Below are 18,677 nucleotides of genomic sequence, written 5' to 3'. Positions count from 1 at the left end.
AGCCACTCCTTCCAGCTTCCTCCCTTCATCCAGGTCATTGATAAACAAGTTGAGTAAGTCTGGAACCAGTTTCATCTAAATATAATCCATGAGACACCAGCTGGTCACCATCAAGGGAGCAGTTTGGCAACACTCATCAGCGAAAGGCAGGGATGACGTGAGTCTTGACTTCATTGCAAGTGCCCATCTTGAAGTCTTTGGAAGAAGGCTACCAAGATCACACTAAAAGTGTGTATTTGGTGTAAAAAGCCATAGCAGTGCTCAGTTCTATCTGTTTGCCTTTAGACGTTGTACACATCATGAATACAGACTTCAGGACTTCTCCTTTCATACGAAACTGTCTGGTTTCAAAATGTGACAGGTCTCAACTTGCAAAGGCCATGATGTGCTCCGCCAGCTGAGAGGGAGTAATTTTGCAGAGCTGTGGTGACCTTTTTCTCTGAATCACCTGTGAACAGCCTATGGAAAGACAGCACGGTCCTGCACCAGCATTTCACCCACCCCAACGGTGTTTGTCTCCATTGACTATCACCAACAGTGTTTGCAAAGCCGCTGTAATTATTAACTCATCTGGAGCAAATGGGATTTTATTTGCTCAATATCTTTCCAGGGATAAAAACCCCAAACCGAAACCCAAACCTAGCAGAAATTTTCCTTTCTGTTTGTATTTCTGGATATCTGGGGATGAAAACTTTCGTTTGAAAACACAAGTTTCGGGTGGCAGGGCTAGAAAGCCGCTGCTACCCTGCCCAGGGTCACGGCTCCTGGCCTGCGGGGCTGCAGGGTCCCGCCGCACGAACCGGCCGTCTGCGGAGCCCGGTCCCAGCTGCTGCCTGGGCTCACAGCGGGCCTGGCCTGGCCTGGCCTGGCCCGGCCCCACCCCGGCCGGGGCTGCCCCACCCACTGGCCGCGGCCTCCGTGAGGCGGGCGGCCCGGTGCGGCGTACGAGGTGGGGTAGGCCTGGGTCGGTCTCCAGTCCCTGCGGCGCGGTGCACCGCGGCGGCCTAGCTCAGCGCGGTGCCGGCATGGATCGGTGAGTGCCTTGCGCGGCTACTAGGCTCAGGCCGAGGCCGCGGACGCGCCGTGAGGTCGCTGCTGAGGCGGAGCCGGTGCGTGCGTTGCCTCGCTGGGGCCGTGCCTGGGGCGCTGGAGGCCGTGCCGTTCCGTTCCGTTCCGCGCAGTGCCGTGACGAGCCGGGCGGTATGATCGGCACTGTTCTCTGCTATGTGCTGCTGCCGGGGGCGCGGCTCCTCCGGGCCCTCCGAGGTAACCCGGCCCCGGGCGGGCGGCGGTTGGGCCCTGGGGAGCCGGCGGCGGGGGCCCCTCGTTTCCCCAGGACCCGGCCTGAGGGCAAAGCGGCCGGAAGGGCCTGGGCGGCTGGGAGCCAGGTGCCTCCCTGCTGCCCCGCAGCTCCCCGAGGCCCTCGCCCTGAGCAGCGCGGGGGGCTGGGCGTTGGAGGGAGCAGCAGCCAGCTGTTGTGCTGCAGTGGCACACTGCGGTCTGCGGGGAAGCCTGGGCCTCCTGACCCGGACCTACGCTGCAGGTCTGGGGAGGGCTTCGGAGCTGATCTGCTCTGCGGTCTTGGACTCCCCAAGGACCTGCTGTTGACTCATGCATGGACTCTTGCTTTGTGTGCATCAGTATTTCGCTTAGCTTCCTAGGCCCTGCTGGTATTTTCCAGGCTCTGGTAACTGTGCTTGAACCTGTCAACAGGCCTGTAGCAGACAGTGGCCCACTGATTCATTGTGAGCAGCCAGCTGACTGCTGTCAAATTCAGCTACTCTCCTGTAGTGACAGGCGTTTGTAACAGCCGTGCCTGGCTAGTAATGTGTGAAAATACTGCCTTGGTGCTTGGACATTCATGAACTTAATTACAAAACTAGGAGGAGTTTGGTTCTTAAAGCTCCATTTCTGACACGGAAAGCTTTGACATGAAAGAGAGAATAAAAGCATACATGGATGTTGCTGACACCTGCATTTCACTTCTCTGGCTCATTGACTTGTCACAGGGATACAGTAGAGAAAATGTAATTTGTAGACAAGAGAAACTGTAAATCAGAAGTAGTGTCTGTGTAGAATTTGTAGCAAAACATTAATGCAGTCATCTGTTGTATAGATGCAAGTGAAGAGAGTCCCTGTTGTGTTCTACTTTACCCCACAATATTAATACATTCAAATGTTACGCTAACAACAGGAGTTACTTTAATTTTTTACCACGGATGTCAGTCATCAGGTGATCTGTAATTCTTACCAGGGCTACTTCAGTACATGTATTCTTTCTAATAAGGCTTTTAACCACACTCGCTGGGTCCTCTGTCTTTATTTTTCATCTCTTGATTACAGTTTTTCTTCCACAACACATTCTTGTGATATGTTTGTTCTTAGCTGAGCACAGTTTTGTTACTCAATCTGTGGAAAGAAACTTGCTCCAAGTGGTGGTCTACAAGAGCTTGGCTTCTTGGCCCATGCACCCTATCAGTCAGCTAACTTCTACAGACTGTGATTTGCATGTGTTGCTGAGAGCTGATAGTGTTTCCACACGGCCTTTTAGCTTGGGTGACTAGCTGTGGCACTGCCTAAGTTAGAACTGCATTCACAGAATCACAGAATCGCCAGGGTTGGAAGGGATCTCTGGAGATCGCCCAGTTCAACCCCCCTGCCAAGGTAGGACCACCTAGAGCAGGTTACAGAGGAGCGTGTCCAGGTGGGTTTTGAATGTCTCCAGAAGGGTAGATTCCACAACCAACCCTCCTGGGCAGCCTCTTCCAGTGCTCTGTGCCCTCAGTCTAAAGAAGTTCTTCATGTTGAGGTGAAACTTCATGTGTCTTAGTTTATGGCCATTGCTCCTCATCCTGTTGCTGGGCACCACTGAAAAGTCTGGCACCATCCTGCTGGCATGTGCCTTGTAGATATTTATATGCATTTATGAGATTATTCCTCTCTCAGTCTTCGCTAGACTGAACAGGTCAAGCTCCTGCAATTGCTTTCGTAAGAGAGATGCTTCGGAACCCTAATAATTCCCTAGAGTTGGTAAAGCCATTGGTATCCTGTAGAGTTTCAGTGACTTTGACTAACATAACTAGTGGCCAAAGAAGATGCAGTCCAATTTTGGTTCAGGAGGAGGCGGCGAAAGTTGTTCAGACAGTAACCATTTTTCTTTGGAGAAGTCATTTGTTTGGGTTGCTGTACTGAATGGCTGAATTGTACAGAGTTACTGCAAATACATAGGAAAAAGAAAAGAGTGAGAAAGGATTTTCATCTGTCTTACGATGTTTTTTTTGTTTTCAAATGGCAGATGCTTTCTTTACCTGTCGAAAGAATGTGCTTCTGGCGAAGAGCACGTCCACCCAGATAGAAGAGGTCTTTACTGCGAGCAGAGGAAGGTCAGTTCCAGAAGAACAAGAAGCCCTTCTTCAGCAGTGGCTGGGAGAAGGAGCAGAGAATTTGCCAGGCAGTAAGAGGGCTCCGTCAGTGGCGAAAGTATCAATTACGCTCACTAATGACTGGTTAGAAGGTTCAGAACTGTTGATGACTAGCCTCAGTGATCTGAATTCAGCTCCAGAAGTCACCCAGTGTGCTGGTGAGCATCTCACAGAGCTACATGCCTTGGCCTCTTCGGAACCGAAAGACCACGCAGTGACTGAACTGGCAGAATTACCAACAGAGGAAACATTGGCTGTAGCAGGCAGTGCCCCTTCAGCAGCCGGGGTGCCACAGAAGGATCAACAGACAGCTGGCTGTGCTGCTGTCAATGTAGAACTGCAGAATGAAGACCCAGCTGTGCTGGCTTGGAGTTTAGTGTGTGATGAAGAGACGGTGCCAGCAGAGCCCCACGCCTGGCCCATTCAGGATATGGTACAATTTTCTTCTCTCCCGACAGAGGTACCCTACCATGGTCAGTAGTAACAGCTCTGAATCTAATGTTTGGGTTGGGATTTAGGTTTGTAGTGAATGCGGTCAGGGTATTGTGTCTGGGCTTGCTGTCAGTAAGACACCGATTGTATCTGTCCATGCAGAATTGACAGGATCTGCTAGTGAAAGCTGCAAAGTGAGTTTTTGCTGAAGGAGGGCTGGTCACAGCTAGTAGTCTCAGTGCTGTAAGACCATCTGGTCTGAACATCAGTATATGTTAATTTTCTAGGCACTGTTCCAAAATGCTGGTTTTGTAATATAAAAAGGACCCAAAACCTGGTTGAGTGCTTCAGTATGCTTGGCTCTGGTCTTCTGTTATGCTACCCCGTTGACAGCCATCCAAAGGCATCCTGAAAGAGCACCTGAAAAACAGAGTGGGCGAGGGTTTGCACAGAGGCTAGAGGACCCTAGTTAACAGGAAGAGAATGGCTATTTTCTGGGTCCCAGGGTAACAAAGGTATAAATAGGGTACCCAGCATGGCTGTAACTTGGCTTTTTGTCTCTTGCATACAGAGGTTTTATGGAGAGACTGGGAAGACCTTTCTATCAAGCCACGTGAGCTAGAGCAGGTCTCAAAAAACACTCCTCTCTTCGAATTTCGAGTCATGTCTTACAACATCCTTGCCCAGGACCTGGTGGAGCAGAGCCTTGATCTCTATCAACACTGTCCTCCAGACATCCTGAACTGGAACTACCGCCTTCCAAACCTTTTGCAGGAAATCCAGCACTGGGATCCTGATGTGAGTATGACTGAGCCTTTTCTACATCAGTGTCACCAGAATTTGAATTCCTTGTCTTGTCTAACAGCATTAAAAAATGAAAAGAATGGGGTGAAAGTCCTTGGAAAATACAGCCTGCTTGATAACTGAACACTGATTACTCCATTCCTCTGAGAGTCTTTGAGAGGCCTTGTGCATCCATTTTTTTTTAATATTTATTCTGCTTTGATTGTGTTATTACAGAAGCTAGTTGTACTTTGATATCAGGGCTTAACTTCTGTAAAAAGCAGAAGCAGAGGAAGAGATAATGTGTGTTGCAGGAGGAAAGGACCAGGTTTATAAGGCAGCACAGGAGGGGAAGCCTGCATAGAAAGGACTTCATGTCTTTCTCTGTTCCTTGAGTCCTCTTTGTGTAATGAAGATCTTCTGCCTCGTCACTGGAAAACTGAATGATAAGCTAATGTGACCCAGAAAATTATTGCTCTCTATCTGGAAAGTACAGGACAGAGTTGCAGTGATCACCTTTCTGGTTGTAGGGTTGATATGTGAGTGCACTTTTCCACTTTCTTCCTTCCCCAGAACAAGGTAACTAGCAAATACTGGTGAAGTGAGTGAGGTCTCTGCCTTCCTTCTAGGTTCTGTGTCTCCAGGAAGTGCAAGAAAACCATTACTGGGAGCAGCTAGAACCAACATTCAAGGGGATGGGTATGTCCTGCTTTTGTGTGTCTGTACCTCCAGCTCATGGAACTGGCCAAGGAGTGCTTCCTGCTTAATGTCTTCAAAGCACTTGGTCTTGAGAGAGCTCTTTCTATTTGTCAGGTATTCTGGCTTTACTGAGCTGTATGCCTAGACCTTTACCCTTTCTTTTGTAATTGATCTTTCTCAGAGTTGACAGAGTAACAAAGCTGACAGACTTGTAGAAGGACAAGGAAAGATACAATATCCTCAATGATAAACTCTGATTACTGGGATAGAATTGGGTGTAATGCTGAGCCCAAATGCAGTAGGAGCCTCTTCTGCTACGGAGACTTGTTGAACTCCCTAGCTCATGGGGGGAGCTTGAGGTAGTGACTGGATAAACTTTTTAACAGGTGATGGTTTCTTTTCAGGCTTCACATGCTTTTATAAGCGGAGAACTGGGAAGAAGACAGACGGCTGTGCAGTGTGCTATAAGCACAGCAGGTTCCAGCTGATCAGCTTCAGCCCCATAGAATACTTCCGTCCTGGCCTGGACGTCCTCAATCGGGATAACGTGGGCTTGGTGCTGCTGCTGCAGCCTCTGCTCTCAGAGGGCCTAGATCTGAAGGCAGTCAGTCCTTTGTGTGTGGCTAACACTCATGTGTTGTTCAATCCCCGGCGGGGAGATATCAAACTGGCCCAAATGGCCTTGCTCCTAGCAGAGATAGACAAGATTGCAAAAACTACTGAAGGAAGCTACTATCCTGTCATCTTGTGTGGAGACTTGAACTCTGTACCTGATTCTCCGCTCTACAAGTTCATCCGGAATGGGGAACTTTCCTACCATGGGATGCCAGCCTGGAAGGTAGATGGCAGCCAGAACTGGGGTTGGGTAGCTCGTTATTGCATGCTGCTGTAGAGAAATGCATGTAAATGTAAAGAATGCATTCTCCAATTCCTCCAGCGCTGTTGCGGAAAGAAGACAAATGTGTATGCATTGTTTCCACAGCTGCTCTTTTGGCTTCTCTTGAGGCAGACTGGGGATAATAGACCATTTCAGGTCCTGATTCTCCCTTGGTATGGGGTTTTTGTGCCTGCATGACTATAGGTGAAAGTTTAGGGGAGTACAAATCCACTGAGACTTTCTGAAGGGTTTGTTACATCTGCACCATGTTGTGAACAGCTTAGTTCATGCCTTTCTATGAGGCATTCTCCTGTTGCTCTTGGCAGGTGTATATACTTACATTGTCTATAGCATGCAAAATTTCTGCTTGGTGTTGCTGAGTGTTTCTGGCCTCCATGCAGGTGTCTGGTCAGGAAGACTTTTCCCAACAGTTGTATTCACGGAAAATGCTGGCCCCACTGTGGCCGAGCTCCTTGGGTGTAACAGACAACTGCCAGTATGTCACCCTGTGCCAGCCAAAGAAACAAGGTGAGCTCCCGTGTGCGCTGAGTACATAAGTTTGCTGAGGATGGACAGTCTGTGGGCCTTGCTGTCCCAGTAGCTTAGCCATATGTTGCATGAGGCACGCAGCAAAGATTCTCTTCTGTCAATTTCCTTGGTATATGAGTTAAATTTAATTTTTCTGGGGTCTGTTGCTGTAGCCCCATTTCTGCCATTTTCTTTCTCTAGTCAAGAGCTGAATGTTCTCCTACCAGTAGCCATTGCTCTGTGTATGTCTTTCATATTCCCAGACTTACACTTCTGTGCAGTTGCAAACCATGTTCAGCTGCAGGTGTTTGTCGGAGTGGTTCTGTGCAGTATTTGCACACCACTATTAGGAAATCATTCCAAAGGGCCCATTTACAATTGTGGCTATTCTCTACTATCCTTAGGGTTAAAAGAAAAGAAGGAGCCCACACTAAATAGCTTTTGTTGGAATCTTGAATGTAGAACTTTTATTGAGTCTGAGCCCTGGAATTGTTTTTTCATTTTTGGCAGACATTTCCTTGAGTTGTACAGTAACTCATCTGCTTGAAAGTCCTTTGAACCTGTGGTATCTCAGAGGGGGCATCTTAATTTGTTTCACCAAGGTGCTGACTAAGACTGTTGCATTAGCTAAAGGGATAGCAATGACTATGCTCTGTTCTATGTTTATGCGTCTGTTCTGTTCTACGTTTAGGTTGTTAAGTGATTCTCATTCTCATGGTATCAGAGTGCTTGGGCAGAAAAACCTCTCTCAAACTAAAGAGGCTTAAGAGGTATAAAGAGTGTGGAGGTGTCCCCTGTAGGTGTGACTTTGGTGCAGTCATTTTCTTCTTTAAATTATATTTTTCTCTGCAGGCAGACGTAAGTACAGCCGGGACTTCCTGCTCCAGTTTCATTATTGCGATCTTGCCTGTGAACGACCAGCACATCTGGTCCTTTTGGAAGGTGTGACAGATGCTAAACCAGGTACTAATGGGAGACTTTCCAGCTTGTGTCTCTCCTAGCTCAATTTTGATAAAAACATGGGGTGGAGGTAATGCCTGGTGAGAACAGAGAAAGCAGAAGGGTGCCTTCTGTGGCTGTGTGATTACTAATGGATTCTATGAGAGTTCAGAGGAGTACAGTCTTACTACCCTCATACACATTGACTATATTGCTTGAGATGCATAAAGATTCAGCCTCTTAGAGGCTGTTGGTTACAAAGTGAGATCTAATTCTGCTGTCTCCATTTCTGTTCTGCCCTTTGAGTAAGCGGTAGGCTAAGGGAAATGAACTTTCTTAGAGAGCAAAGGTTAAGGTACCCTAAGCTTCAATAATAAATGCTTCAAGGACATACTCTTGGCAGGACAGAGTATGACTTCTCTGTAGTTTGTACTGATCTGCTCTAGGATGTTCCTGTTAGCCTTAGCGCTGGGGTTTCCTTTGAATATTTTTCTTCAAGGTGCCTGTCGCTGGAAGCTATCTGCTCTTCTTGGGCAAAAAGATTCATTTGATGTCAGGAGAAGCTTCTCCGACTTGGAATGAGAAGCCTGTTCCAGGATCTGTGTAGGTCTGGCTGGACTCTCTTTGCTCCTTTGCAGACCGCCCTCCACACTGGTGCAAGCCTGCTGCCATGGTGAAGGACCCTGATCCTCAGCCATTCGTCCCAAGGTAATTTAGTGCATCTTCAATGGCCTCACTCTTCAAGCCCGGTCTTGTTTTCCAGAGAGCTGAAAGTCTGGCTGAAGTAAAGACTGAAATAAATGTGGGGGTAGAAGAGAGTAAGGAGGGCTGTCTGGAAGAGCCAGATCCACCCAGGGTTGTCCCAGCAGTTGGGTGCTGTTCTGTCAGCATTGTGTTGGTGAGGTCGAGAATGAAGAGCATAGACAGGACTGGGTATTGGAGACAAAGGAAGTTCACAGTCAGCTTTGTCTTTGGTGTAAGTGGAGTGAATAATTCGGAAAGACTGTCTTTTATGCATTCACAACGTAGTAATAGTTTGGGCAGTTGCATCAGCAAGGGAACATCCAATCTCAGCTGTGACTGCAGTACTGAACACTATAGCATTTTCTTTCTTTCCTTTATAAATGGTGGCTTTTCATGTGCAGGTCTTCAGGTATTATCCAGCATGGCCTCAACCTGACCTCTGTCTACAGCCACTTCCTGCCACAGAGGGGACGCCCGGAGGTCACAACGATGCCCATGGGACTTGGAACCACTGTTGATTATATCTTCTATTCAGCAGAGCCTGTGGAGAATAGGAACAGGGGGGGTGAGTGTGGCAGTGCAGGGTTTATCCCTGTGATGTTGGGAGAGGACTGCGAGACATGCCAGAATGCAGCTCAGTCTTTGGCAGTGCATTTTGCTAAGCTGGGGTACATCTACATTATGTGACTTTGACTGAAGCAATGCACAGAGTGGAAGCGTTTGCTCAGGTATCATAAGAAGACACTGTTTATCTTTGCTGTGGAAAAACTGAAGCTGATTAGCTTATGTTCATGTAGGCTTTTGAGGAAGCTAGAACAGAATGGATTCTGTTCTTTTGTATAAGCATTTGTGTTCCAGTGCTGGGTCCTAAGTTCAAGGCTTGGACTTACGGCTTGTCTGAGACCACATACTAGCCTTAGAAGGTGATGACTAGATACATACAATGGCACCACCTCTCTGCAACCTGAAACAGGAGATATGGTGATGAAAGACTGCATGTAAACACATCCAGGAACTGTCTCTGAGCTGGTTTGGATCATGTCAGAAGGAACTTTGGGGAAGAGGTTAGGAATGGAGAGATTAATTTGTCCTTAGGGGAGAATATGAACCTATTGCTACAACTTAGTACCATGAAGGGAACTTTTCATGTAAGCAGCTGCATGGTGAATTGAGTTTGATCAATTCCTGTGCCTAGCAAGTATATGAAACATTGAACAACAGCAGTATAGGATGCTCACTGCTTTCATATCTAGGCACAAAGCTGCATGCAGTGTTTGTGCAGGCTGTCTTTGTTCATTAGGGAAAGAATAGGAAAGCATTTACAGATGTCCCTCTGTGAGTGTGTAGAGTTAATCTACAGCATCAGTCTCTGGCTGATATTTCTTTCCGTTTTCTCTGTCAGGTCGCAGGCTGTACCAGGATGGAGCCCTGAAGCTGCTTGGCCGCCTCTCCCTTCTCTCTGAAGATGTCCTGCTGATGGCGAATGGCTTACCAAATCCCTTTTGTTCATCTGATCATCTCTGCCTGCTTGCTAGCTTTGGCTTGGAGATTGCCAGCCTCAGAGAGGGTTAGTGTTGGTTCCTTTCCCTAAAGAGAAGCTATTTTGAATATAGCAACTGGGGCTGTGGATTGCACAACCTGCTTGCAAGAAAACTATGTTCCTGATCATGCCCTAAAAGTCCCTTTCTCCCCTTACTTCCTCAGAAAAAGCAGGAATGGGATAGTTTGAGTGCTTTTTGCATTGCTATTTTGTTTGTTTCTTCAAATTTGAGCTATATTCCTGGTGGGCTTTCAGTTGTATTCAGGCACTGCCATCTCTTAAAGGGATCCTTGTTACACTGCTTTGTTAAGCAGGTGTCTTAGTGCTGCTGGAACCACCATAAATCCCATGTTTATTTGACCCTGTGTGAGATCTTCAAGGAGCTGGGAACAAGAGGGACAATGCTGCCTACATCTGGTTAGTTAATTGGTACCAAGGATCTGGGAATGTATACACCAGTATTTTATCACACCAAAACAATGGTTAGTTTCTCAGTGGTAGCTTATGAAGTATGAAGGGAAAGGCTGTGTAACTTGGAGCCAGATTGTCAGTCACTTGGATTCCAGTGTACTTTTGCTAGCAGTGGCTTAGCAAATACAAACCCAATAGAACCTTACCTGTTCCTAGAGCACATTCCCTAGATCAGCCTGACATTTTCTGCTGAGTTCTTCCATAAGATAGGAGAGCAGTATTGGCAAAACCATTATCGGTTGTTCACAAATGAGGCAGGGGAATCTGATCCCACTTCAGGTTTTCGTGGGAAGGTACGAGGAGACTTGAAATATTGTTCTCTCTTCCTGGGCTTTATTTGGGTTATATTTTAAATGTCACTTTCTTTATTGAAAAATAAATTTTTTCTCATCTAAGAAAAAAAACATGAACTAACTGCAGCACCTTGTGTTTGTGGTAGCTGAACCCTCTGAGGACTTGCTGAACAAGGCTTTGCTGGCTGTGATGGGAAAGAGAACAAATTCGCTGCACAAGACAGTAGTAATGAAGGTTGAAAGAGAGAAGTGGGCCTAACTGTTGTCTCCCAGCACATTCCCAAACCCCAGAGTTGGTTTATTTGGCATCAGGCTTGCCTTGCAAAATAGTTTGCACTCAGCAACAGTTTCCCTCCTAACAGAGAAAGCAAGTACTGCCCACCTTTTACAGCTCACTTCTGCAAAGTGTACAGAAACAAGGTGTGTATGTGTGAGGTTGTGTTCTGTGCCCATATATGACTGTGTGAGGACTGCATACTCCCTTCTTGCTCCTGACAGATGTTGGTGATTTGCCTGGTGATTTGTGGATGGTTTTTGCCAGCCCATAGTCGGTATTAGTGAATAGCAATCTGGGGGCGAATAAGATTTGTTTGCCCTTAATTTCACAGGTAAAGGTTCTGGTGTGGCACTGGTGTGTTGTACTTGGGGAGGTATGCAGAGCTGTGTATTTCTATGGCTCTGCTTATCTGACAGCTGCCCTAATTTCTGCAAGTACTCTTATTCTGAATTGTAATTGATTGCATTTGTAAAGGAAGGGGAGGAAAGGGAAATCAGTGAACTGAGATCTTAATTTTCTGCCAGCCTTGAAAAGAGGTTGCCAGAAAGAAGCCTGATTGCAGATAACTCCCACCAGCTGTTAGCATTGTAATAGGAAACTTGTAGGACACTAAAGGTTTAAAACCAACCAACCAACCAAAAGCAAACCAAAACCCACTGTGACACATAGTATTGGCACTTACAACTTTGGCTATCTGCTTCAGCTGTAATTGCTGGCTAGGCCTGATGGTGAATTAAGGGTTTTGTGGAAGCAGCCCTCCTGCCTCCCACCTGTTGATACCCATAAGGAGTACACCATCTAGTGCACATGATGTACATGAGCACAAATCTAGTTACAAATATAAACATCCTGAAGTCTGTTGAGATCTTTGTCAGCAGATCTGTTGCTAGGTTTTGTTCATAGTCATAGCTGCTGTGTTTTTGGGGTAAGGGGTTTGACTTTTAATCCTCTATAGCCTTGCACATTTTGTTGAAAAAAAAGAGATGATTCTCATACTCCTGAATACCGACAGAACCGTTTACAAACCGTTTACAAAGAACTGGTTGCCACTGCACTGGCCAAAGCACCCTGCCAGTTATGTGATGTAACTGGACATGATAGCAGCTGTGCTTCAACATCACAAGTGCTTCTTCCATTTTATTTAAACCAAAGACTTGACTTCTGTTTTGGTAACTTGCATGAAGGCATCTCTCAGGGAGGTTTTAAGGTTCCAGCTGTATTTTGTTGGAAAATCTAGTGTTCCACAGGTCAAGCTAATGCTTTCACTTTTGATACGTGAAATAGTATGATCTCAACTTGAAATGGTTAAGTTGCTGAACACTGGATATGGAGTCATGTGCTGAGAAACCCCAGGACAATGCCTGCAAGTCCTCTGACTTCTCTCTGAAGGTTAGAAAGCTCCTGGAGAGCCCTGCAGCTCCCAAATGCTTCCTTGAGCATTCATAGGTGTTAACTATTGCAGAAATGCAGGACCGTTGCTAGTGACTGCATACAGACATACAAGAGTTTATCACTGTGGTGGTTTTGACCACAGTTTGTGAAGCTCTGATATGGATCCCTACAGGGTTGGCCTGTTTCAGGAAAGGAAAGAAAATGTATTCTTAGAGCAATCTGGAGGTGGAGGCTGTGAATGCGTCCAGCTGTGGGGGAGGTATAGGAGAAGTTGGGAGGTGGGGTGGGTGGCAAGATCGCTACCCCTAAAATAGCAACTAGTATATAGTTGTAGGGGAAAAAAGCTGTTCTGTGATGCTTTAAGAGTAGCACACACTGGTACAATAAGAGGCTGCAGTAATGAGTAACTTATGGTGGGACACATAACTAAGATTCCAGATGTAGCTCTTAATACTGTTTCCTGACTTAAATGTGTGACTAGCTGGCATTAGCATAGCTTTCTGGTGAATTACAGAGGGATCTGTAAATGATAGGAACTGTGATAGGAATACCTGCTATACTCAGAAAGAGAAGGTGTCATAGAAGTAGTAGTGATGTAAGCCTCAGTGAGACTGGCACTTAGGGGAAGGCATGCCAGAGACCAGTAGCAGTGTGTATACATGCCCTGTTACCAGTTTCCTAAGCTGCAGGAGCATGCAGCTGTAGAGGCAAACACGTATTTGACAAAGTATCTTTGCTAGATAACAGCTTAGGTTGCACTGCACTGCACGGCTGTATTTAGTTATGCTACTTAGATAGAAGTTGGACTTCCTTCACTTTCTCAGAGTTTTAAGTTTATCACTTCAGGGTGTTGCACTTTATAATCAGTTTTCCCAATTGCATGGGGTGGGAGGAGTGGTAAACAATATAATTGCTCTAGTTTCTGCCCTTTTCTTAAATTAAACTTGGCTGCTCCTTGAGGTCTTCCTTATCCATCCTTTTCCTTACAAGGTATCTCTCCAGCAGCTGTTCTCCCATGACTGCGGTACCCCGTTATCTTGCTGAGTTACTGATGTTTATTTTTTTCTGCAGCCATATTTCTTCAATTAAAAGCTATGAGTGGGATTATTTACAGATCAGTCTTATTATAAATTTAACATTTAAACACTGTTAAACTGTAAGATAGTGGTTTCCCTCACCCCTGAAGTGTTAAGTGGGAGGGGTGGGAGCTCTGAACCAACACTTAGGCTGAGAATAACTTATTACATGAAACAAACTTTTCAGTTTTGGTAGTGCCATGTATACCACCTGCTTTGTGAAGCACAGAACTCTGAAATATATTTGACCTTAGTTTCTTTTCACTGAGAAGTCTCCTGGCGGCTCTAAGAACAGTTCAGCATCTCAGAAAGAATCTCTTAAGAGCAAATCAAAGCACGTGTCCTGCTCCTAATAATATTTAAGTGGTGTTGGCAAACAGTCTGCAAAGCAGACTGTTGCTGCAGTGCAGTTTCTCCTCCTATTGCCAACTCACTAATGAACATTTATTGAAAGTACTGTTGGGGATTTGCAGGCATATCCACAGTTCATCCAAATGTAGATGAAGCCTTTTGTGACTTACCTGAAAGAAGGGTGTGCAAGCCTTAGTGGGATACCATTGCCTTACAAGTAGGCTTCCTGTTGTGCAAGTTAATCGACTTGCTGGCTAAGACCTGGGCCTTACCAGACTGCAGCTGCCCAGCCTATAGTGCTTTCCACAGCACCATCACACTGAAGTGCACTGAAGCTGCTTGATCACTGCGACTGAATATACTGCATTGTGTTTCAAAATATGAAGTATTTAAAAATCTGAGTTTCTGTAAAGAACTCACCTGCTATAATGATAACTAGGATGTCTGATTTAACATTTGGCATGCCTCAAGCTCTTTCCTTTCGTCAGCTGTATAACTTTAGCTTCTGTCAAGGCAAGTTATCCTCCAACTTTGACTGAAAATACCATTCTCGTCTTGAAGCTCTTTTCCCTTTTATTTATTTGAGATCCAGACTGCACATTCTTGTGCTCTAAGGGGATAGGAATGCTGTATAGTAGAGCTGGAATTTTTTTCCTAACTCTGGTTAAACAAACAGCAGCTTTCAAGGTGCTGAGGTGGCAAATGGGAGGAGGACTAGACACTGGTATGTGCAACAACAAAAGATGTATTTATTCCATCCAGTCTTTCCTTCTATACACAAAAAAAGACTTCAAGTTTTAGCAATGTTACTTAGTCTTTCAGTCTTTTCAGGATGGATGGAAAGCTTTCTATAGCAGTCTGAAGTTTATTCACTTATTGGCCGCTTTCAGGAGTCTTCCTGAACTGGAGGTAGATGGGTACAGTAGTTATTCTAAAGCTATCCCTCCACTCTCTCCCTCCCTCCCACAGAGTGAGGTTGGAGATAGGATGGCAGTCACTCTTTGCCAAAATAAAAATGTAATCCAGAAAAGCCAGCTCAACTGAGTTAACCGAATTCTGTAATGGCCTGCATTACATAGCACATCATATGGCTTTGCCTTCTGTAGTCCTGCAGTCTCTGCATGAATGCTGCTCTTAAGGTTCGTTCTCACTCTCTTATAAATGGATTTTTGTATGCTTTTAGGCATGTGAGAGACTGAAATTTTGCAGCTGTGGGCTTCTCGGTGTAGTAGCTGGCTGGATTGTTTTCTTTTTCTTACTGCTTCACTGAATTGTGTATCCTTTCCACAATAAAGGTTTCTTACTAAGGTCCAAGTAGCACAATCTCTGACTGACTTAAAAACCTAGAACTGCAGGCTCTCAGTAGCAGGGAAAAAGCCTGATCTAAGAGGGAGCAGAAAGTGTTATTTTTAATCTGAGTAGTGGCCAAGTCATTGTTTTGCTGTTCTCACACCACTGTCTAGCAATCACTGTGATCTGTACACCTATAGGGGATTTAGGAGTTACCTGATTTTTAGCAAAATCTGTAAGACATGGGGTAGAGGGTATTTTCAAGCAAGCATCCGCAGTAGAGGTTTATAGAAGTCACAGCATTTTAGTCTTTTTTTTTGCTAATATTATTGAGTATTTAATAGGGGAGCAAGAAGCCTTTGCGTGCTGCTGAAGTCTATTGTCAGCTCCTGGGTTTGAGCACAGGCCATGTGGGCTTATGAAAGGGCACCTCTCTTCTTCTGTGTCTTCACACCACCCAGGAGGTGCTGTGCAATTAATTCCCCTCAAGGCAGAATTTGTTCATATAATTAACTTAGCTAAGAGGAACTATTGCATGTGCCATTATTTTTGGAGTAACAGATTAGGGGATGTTTATTCCTTTCCTCTACATGCTGTAGGCTTGCCTACATCCTGGCCCTGGTCCCAGCTGTTACTCATTTCCCTAGAGAGAAGGGCTGTGTTATGCCTGAAAGATGATAGCCTGAATAAAGTTGGATCCCCCTTGCCAGGAATGCACTGAATCTTGCAGCTGACTGTCCTTTATTAACCCAGCATTTGTCTTGAGAAGTCCTGGTGAGGTCATTAGTCTGGAAGGTCACTAAACTAGAGACCTGAAGCAGAATTGCTTTTCAGGCCAGGGAGGGAGACTAATCATATATTGAAGAGTAGAGCAGTGCAAGCAGAGGCTTGTGTTAACCCTTACAGCATTATTTCAACACTGAAGTTCCTGTTGCTGCATCCACTGATGGTAGTTGAAGAGAAAAAGATGAGTTTTAGCCTTTGGTACACAGCCACATACACACTTCTTACACTCTTGGCAGCTGCCTCTGTGTGTACAGACATACTCACCTGTTCAGATGACAGAAGAATGAGGGTTCTTCCATGTCCATAGTGTTGCAAGTACAGGGCATCTATACATAATGTGTCTCATACCATTACTAAGGCTGTGCGTTCGACTTCTCAGCTGACTTATAGCAGGAAAGTTTAAATTGGAAATAAAGACAGTACAAACATATTGTTTTCCCTGCACAAGCTGAGAGCAGTACAGAGGGAATTTTATTCTCTAAGTGTCAAAGGAAGCAGGAAGAAGTATCAACATGAGGGCTATGGGAAGTGCAGTAAGAACTAAATCTAAGTACAAGTTCTGTGTTGGCTACGTAGGAACACAGAACTTCACTGATTAATTACAAAAAAGACACACAGGATATTGTTCTTAAAGAAAGAAACCTGCCATTTCTTAGTTCTGAGCTGGACCAGTGATAAAGATGTAAATGTTTTTGGAGCACCCTATCAGTGCTAGAGTAGAATACTGATGTGCACAGAAGTGGACCACTCTGGTCCCACTAGCACCATCTCAACCCTGACCTGGAGGGAAACTCTGCTTGGCAGAGATTACTGGGGATTCTGTAGCCTTCTGGGCCAAAGCTGAGTTGCTCCTGAGCAGACAGGGCCAGGGCACCACTGAAGGAGAGTGGCTGTGATACATTTAAGTTACAAATCCATAATGCGGGTCTTAATGTTGACATGATGACAGTGCAAGACCACTGGAATGTATGGAGTTATTTCAGCTAGACTTGCACACACAGTATGCATAGGACACAGGGCACCTTCTGCTTCTATCTAGTACCTGATCATCAGGACCATGTCAAGAACTTCACTTAGAAGGAGAAGTGGCTAAAGTAACCACCCAAGCCTCTGGTGCAAGGTCAAGCCCATCTAATCCAGACTTTTACCTTTTGGCAACAGGAGCATTCTTCTGTTCATTGTGGTTTCTTAAACTCTGCAATTTTAAGGACAGTCATGTTTCAATCTGTACAACACCACATGTGAGCCTACCTTAAAGGGCAGGCATCTGATTAAGGCTTTCACCTGAAATACTAAACCAAAAATTCTTCATGTTAAACAGATCTGGTAACAGTGGTACAGCTACTGCATGAATAGAAACTATGTTTCAACCACAGTTTTGGAGTCATTTATTCTGGTAGATCCAAGCATACTATACTGACCTATACAGTGCCATACAAGTAAAATAGTCACCTGAAAAAAAAAAGCACTCCACTTCCACTAAACACTTGCTAACATACGTTAAGTTCCTAAAGACTCATTTAGTTCATCGTATCACAGTTAAGAAAAAAAAGGCTAGTGTCACAGTCTGCTGGACACTCAACCCTACTCTTTAGTATATGAAGTTTGTATCAGTGACACTGTAGCAGAAAGTTTTGCTCACTAACCCATTCGTCCATTAAAAAAACTGCAGTTGGCCAAGAGTCAAGGGACTTGTCTACATAAAAAGTACAAAGAAAAACTCTTCTTTCAACGTTTGCATTATATTAAAAATAGTTTTGCTAGTAGTAGGTCAGCATTTGTTCCAAGACTTTCAAAGCTCACCCCAACTTGGCATATGACATAGGCAGTGTCTATCCATTCCTAGTATATGGGTGCAGTTGCTTTCCACAGAGTTCAGAAGGACCTGTACTGCAGAACAGACATCAAACAAGACCTACTTACTGCTCAGTGAAATCTACACCCCAGAGCTACACGTGCAGTCATACTAATATTTCACAGAATCACAGAATCCCAAGGGTTGGAAGGGACCTCAAGAGATCATCTGGTCCAACCCCCCTGCAAGAGCAGGGTAACCTAGAGTACATCACACAGGAACTTGTCCAGGCAGGCCTTGAATATCTCCAATGTGGGAGACTCCACAACCCCCCTGGGCAACCTGTTCCAGTGCTCTGTCACTCTCACAGTAAAGAAGTTCTTCCTGATGTTAACGTGGAACCTTCTATGCTCCAGTTTACACCCATTGCCCCTTGTCCTATCACTGGATATCACTGAAAAAAGCCTAGCTCCACCCTCCTGACTCCCACCCGTTACATATTTGTAAACACTGATGAGGTCACCCCTCAGTCTCCTCTTCTCCAAGCTGAAGAGACCCAGCTCCTTCAGCCTCTCCTCATAAGGGAGGTGTTCCACTCCCTTAATCATCTCTGTGGCTCTGCGCTGGACTCCCTCCAGCAGTTCCCTGTCCTTCTTGAACTGAGGGGCCCAGAACTGGATGCAATATTCCAGATGCAGCCTAACCAAGGCAGAATAGAGGGGGAGGAGAACCTCTCTTGACCTACTAACCACACCCTTTCTAATGCACCCCAGGATGCCATTGGCCTTCTTGGCCACAAGGGCACATTGCTGGCTCATGGTCATCCTATCCACCAGGACCCCCAGGTCGCTTTCCCCTTTGCTACTTTCCAGCAGGTCAGTAGAACTCCTCAAGATCCTTTTTTTTTTTTTGTTCTGCAGGCCCTGAATTACAATCTAGTTTCTTGTTTTCATTCCTTCTCTGTAGCTCTAAAGACTGCAAA

The 18,677-nt window shown here is 45.5% G+C and overlaps 1 protein-coding gene across 5 annotated transcripts in view; it reads left to right on the top strand.

The window, feature by feature from the left end:
- The first annotated feature begins 1,046 nt into the window (after positions 1-1,046).
- Positions 1,047-18,677, top strand: part of ANGEL1 (angel homolog 1) — a 21,158-nt gene continuing 3,527 nt past the window's right edge. The window contains exons 1-11 of one of the 5 annotated variants that reach the window (XR_009727548.1): positions 1,116-1,266; positions 3,296-3,895; positions 4,426-4,652; positions 5,267-5,336; positions 5,741-6,174; positions 6,615-6,741; positions 7,594-7,704; positions 8,319-8,388; positions 8,826-8,993; positions 9,283-9,488; positions 9,827-9,960. Coding sequence is in view for 4 of the 5 variants with exons in the window: in XM_061367431.1 (XP_061223415.1) it covers positions 1,203-1,266; positions 3,296-3,895; positions 4,426-4,652; positions 5,267-5,336; positions 5,741-6,174; positions 6,615-6,741; positions 7,594-7,704; positions 8,319-8,388; positions 8,826-8,989; positions 9,827-9,991 (2,032 nt within the window). In the remaining variant the exon portion in view is untranslated. The other 4 variants (XM_061367433.1, XM_061367431.1, XM_061367432.1 and 1 more) reach the window with 4 other exon arrangements.

The sequence above is a fragment of the Neopsephotus bourkii genome, unplaced genomic scaffold (genome assembly GCF_033783945.1).
Source record: "Neopsephotus bourkii isolate Nb327-2 ecotype Australia unplaced genomic scaffold, CSIRO-AGI_Nbou_v1 NB_1376, whole genome shotgun sequence".
In the NCBI taxonomy this organism is placed as follows: Eukaryota; Metazoa; Chordata; class Aves; order Psittaciformes; family Psittacidae; genus Neopsephotus; species Neopsephotus bourkii.
Note: the sequence above shows the minus strand (reverse complement) of the source record. Positions and strands in the feature narration are given on the sequence as shown.